The sequence below is a fragment of the Monoraphidium neglectum genome (assembly GCF_000611645.1).
Source record: "Monoraphidium neglectum strain SAG 48.87 unplaced genomic scaffold scaffold03316, whole genome shotgun sequence".
NCBI classification, from domain to species: domain Eukaryota; kingdom Viridiplantae; phylum Chlorophyta; class Chlorophyceae; order Sphaeropleales; family Selenastraceae; genus Monoraphidium; species Monoraphidium neglectum.
Window position 1 is genome coordinate 3,227 of NW_014010312.1, and position 3,456 is coordinate 6,682.

The window sequence follows — 3,456 nt, forward strand, 5'->3', positions numbered from 1 at the left end:
GCAACCCGCAAGAAAAAACAATCGTGATTGAAAGCCGGACCATTTTGCTGTTCATGCGAGCCCGGCATACCGTATGCTAATAACAACATCTTCAGCTACCACATGCTTGATATAAGATTTATGGCACAGTTGTGGCGTTCCCACCAGAAGACTGCCAGTGATCTGAAAAACAGAGTGTAGATCAGGTCCGTGGAAGACCTGCGCACCTCAGCCAGGAACAAGGGGATCGTTCAATCGATGGACGTGGACGATGATGAGTACGCGGGCGCGCCGCCGCTGCTCGTCGTGGGCGAGCAGCTGCAGCAGCAGGAGGAAGCGGACGACGCGGCGGCGGCGCTGTCGCTGGAGGATCGATTCGCGGGCATCGTCCAGGAGCTGATGCGCGACGAGGTGGACGTGGCCGAGGCGCTGCTCGCGTTCAAAGAGGTCAGCACGTCCCAAGTGGAGCAGCTCAGGTGCGGAGCAAACTGCGCAGCTGCGGCACAACCCCCCAGGCCGTCGCCTGGCATGTCAGAGCACGCGCCCGCATGTGCGCTGCCGTCAAGGGCTCAAACTTTCAAACGTTTGACCAGACATGAGCGTTCAGGTCTCACAGTGGCCGGCAGCTGCCGCGCTGCCCTGCACAGCATTATTCGGCCGCCACAATACCCGCCGCCGTTGCAGCCCCGCGCCAGCCCCCCTTTTCGCCTGCTCCCCGCCGCCGAGGCCCAAGCAGTAGCATGCCGCCCGGCACCCCATCTCAAACCGCCCCCCAGGGACCGTGCTTCGTCGCTGCTGCACCGCTCCGCCCACTATCTCCACGCCCGCCAGCTGGCGGAAGACCTAGAGTCGCAGGGAGCCACCTGGGAGCTGCTGCTGCACCTGTACGCGACAGGCGAGCAGCCCGCCGGCATGGGCGGCCCCCCGCTGCCCGGCGCCGGCGGGCGGCAGACGTACAGGCAGGCGGTGCGCGGCGCGGTCAACGGCGACGCGTCCCTGGAGCGCGTCGCGCACGTCGTCGCTTGGCTCGAGTCGCTCGCCGCGCAGCGCCTCGCTGCGCGGCCGCCGCTCGGCTTCTCGGCCGCGGACGGCGTGTGGCGGGAGACGCTGCTGCTGTCGCACGCAGGCGGCGGCGGCGGCGGCGGGGGCGGGGGCGAGCTGGACCCGGACGCGCCGTCGCGGGGCGCGACGGCGCTGAGGGGGGAGGACCAGCGGAACGAGGAGCGGCTGGCTGCGCAGCTCTGGCAGCTAATGCGCGCGGGTGCGGCGCGCGGGGGCCGCGGTGCGGGGCGCACACCGCGCGGCGCTTTGCCTGACCCGCGGTCCTGGGTTGCAGGAAGGGCGTTGAATCTCCTTAATCGCGCATGTTCATGTCGCCTCGGGTGGCTTTCTGCCTTTTTGCGGCCTCTGCGAGCCAAGGCCTGCAGTGCCTTCGACCTCCACCGCCCGACCTCTCTTCGCCGGCCTGTGGGCGCCCCCCCCTTTCGCCCCCAGGCAAGCTGCAGCAGGCGCAGGACCTCTGCCGCCGGTGCGGCCAGGACTGGCGCGCGGCGGCGCTGAGCGGCGGCGGGCCGTGGGGGCCGCTGCCCGTCGGCGCGGCGGCGGCGGACGCAGACGAACGCATGGACGACGAGTGGCAAGCCGAGGACCTGGCCGCGGAGGTGCGCGTGATCTGGAGGGTTGATGCGGTTTACAGCCTGGATGTATGTGATTGATGCGGGCGCTTGCTGGGCGGGAGTGCTACCATGGGGATGCATGCCTGGATCGGGGAGTCGTGGGTTGCAGGATGCACTTTTGCAAGGGGTTGAATGGGGGGTTGCGGGTGCATGAGACTAGCACAGGCTGGGGCCATGCGAAGCCAACATGGCTCGCACACACAGCAGTCGCTTTTCATCTCCGCTGGGTGGATGTTTGTGCGCACGCGCGCTCCACGACCGCAAATCCGCTGCCGAACGCTGCGCCCCTTGCGCAGGTCGAGGGCGGCCGCGGCGCCGGCCGCGCCCTGTGGCGCTGGTCCTGCGCCGCCGCTGCTGACGCGGCCGCGTCCGCCGCGCCCGCCAACCGCTGGGAGGCCGCCCTGTTCGGCGCCCTCGCCAGCCACGTGCCGCGCGTGCTGCCGGTGTGCGGCGGCTGGGAGGACGAGGCGTGGGCGTACTGCCGCGCGTGGCTGGACCTGGGCGCCGACGAGAAGGCGGCCGAGGAGGCGGAGGCGGCGCGCGCGAGCTTCGGGGACGCGGACTCGGGGGCGGCGCACGGCGCGGCGGACGCGCTCGCGGTGGGTTCAAACCCACCCCCTCTACCTCTGGTGGTCCATGGCCCCCGGCCCCTCGCGGCCGCTGTTGTCGACGGCCTTTGATTATCTCAGATCGCGCGGACCCGCACCGCGTGGGGGCGGCCTAGGGTGTGCTTGCTCGATCCCTGTGGCGCCTCTGCGGCACCCTGGCTTGCCCGGCAACGTCTGATCATCATCCGCCCAGACGCCTGCGTCCCAGCCCCTCCTGGGGGTGTCGCGCAAGCACCGCACATGCCCTCCCCTCACCGCGGCCGGATTGTTGCCCGTTCGACTGCCGATCCCCAGATCCCATCCGACGTGCTGGCGTCCCTGCTCGACGGCGCGGCGTCCTCGGGTTACTCGCGCACGGTCAGCGCGCAGCTGCTGCAGGAGGGATTGTCCGTGGCCTCTAGCGAGGGCGGCGCGGCGGTCGCCAAGCTGCAGAGGTGCGCGCTGACCGTGAGCGAGGAGCCCGGGGCAGCCCGCTGCGGGGCCTCCCCCCTGGCCCCAGCCGCCCACGCCCCGGCCGCGTTTCTCGCAGCCATCCGGCCACCCGCCGCGCCTGGGGTCCGGCCGTGGTCGCAACCGCCAAATCGTGCGCGTGTCGCCTGCCCCTCGTAACAATCCTGCTCGAACAAATGCCCCCCACGATGCCTCACTACGCACGCAAACCACCACTTCCCCCCCTCGTACCACTCCCCTCCCTGCCCTCAAAAACCCACTACAGGCTGCGCCGCGACGGCGACCGCTCCCTGGTGCCCGCCTCCTTTGACGACCTCCGAGCCCTGCTGGCCGCCAGCCCCAACCCCTCCGTCCGCGCGGCTGCCGGCCAGCAGCAGCGCGCGCTGCAGCTCGACCTAATGGCGGAGCGCTGGCGCGATCTGGTCCTCGAGCTCGCCGGCGCCGCCATGGCAGCGTACCAGCAGCAGCAGCCGCGCCCCGACGCCGCCGCGGCGGCGGCGGCGGAAGGCGGCGGCGCGCTGCTGCGGCGCGCGGGGGACCAGGGCTTTGCGCTGCTGCGGTTTGCGGCGCACCTGGCGCTCGCGCTGCGCGCGCTGGGGCTGGTGCGGGACCCCGGGTTGATGGAGCTGCAGGCGCGGGCGCATGGGGTGGAGGGGTTGGATGATGAGGAGGAGCAGGAGGCGGCGCGGCTGCAGGAGGTGAGGGGCCCACCCCCTTGGGTATGAGGTGGTGGGGGTTCAGGT

The 3,456-nt window shown here is 70.9% G+C and overlaps 1 protein-coding gene across 1 annotated transcript; it reads left to right on the forward strand.

Annotated features, from left to right (window-relative positions):
• Window positions 1–237: 237 nt before the first annotated feature.
• Window positions 238–3,438, forward strand: MNEG_12579 (Nuclear pore complex protein; the record flags this gene model as incomplete). The annotated part of the gene is made up of 6 exons (XM_014038949.1): window positions 238–455; window positions 756–1,240; window positions 1,474–1,640; window positions 1,952–2,254; window positions 2,558–2,697; window positions 2,979–3,438. 6 exons carry the CDS (start codon window positions 238–240, stop codon window positions 3,436–3,438), a joined length of 1,773 nt encoding a protein of 590 aa, XP_013894403.1.
• Window positions 3,439–3,456: the final 18 nt, after the last annotated feature.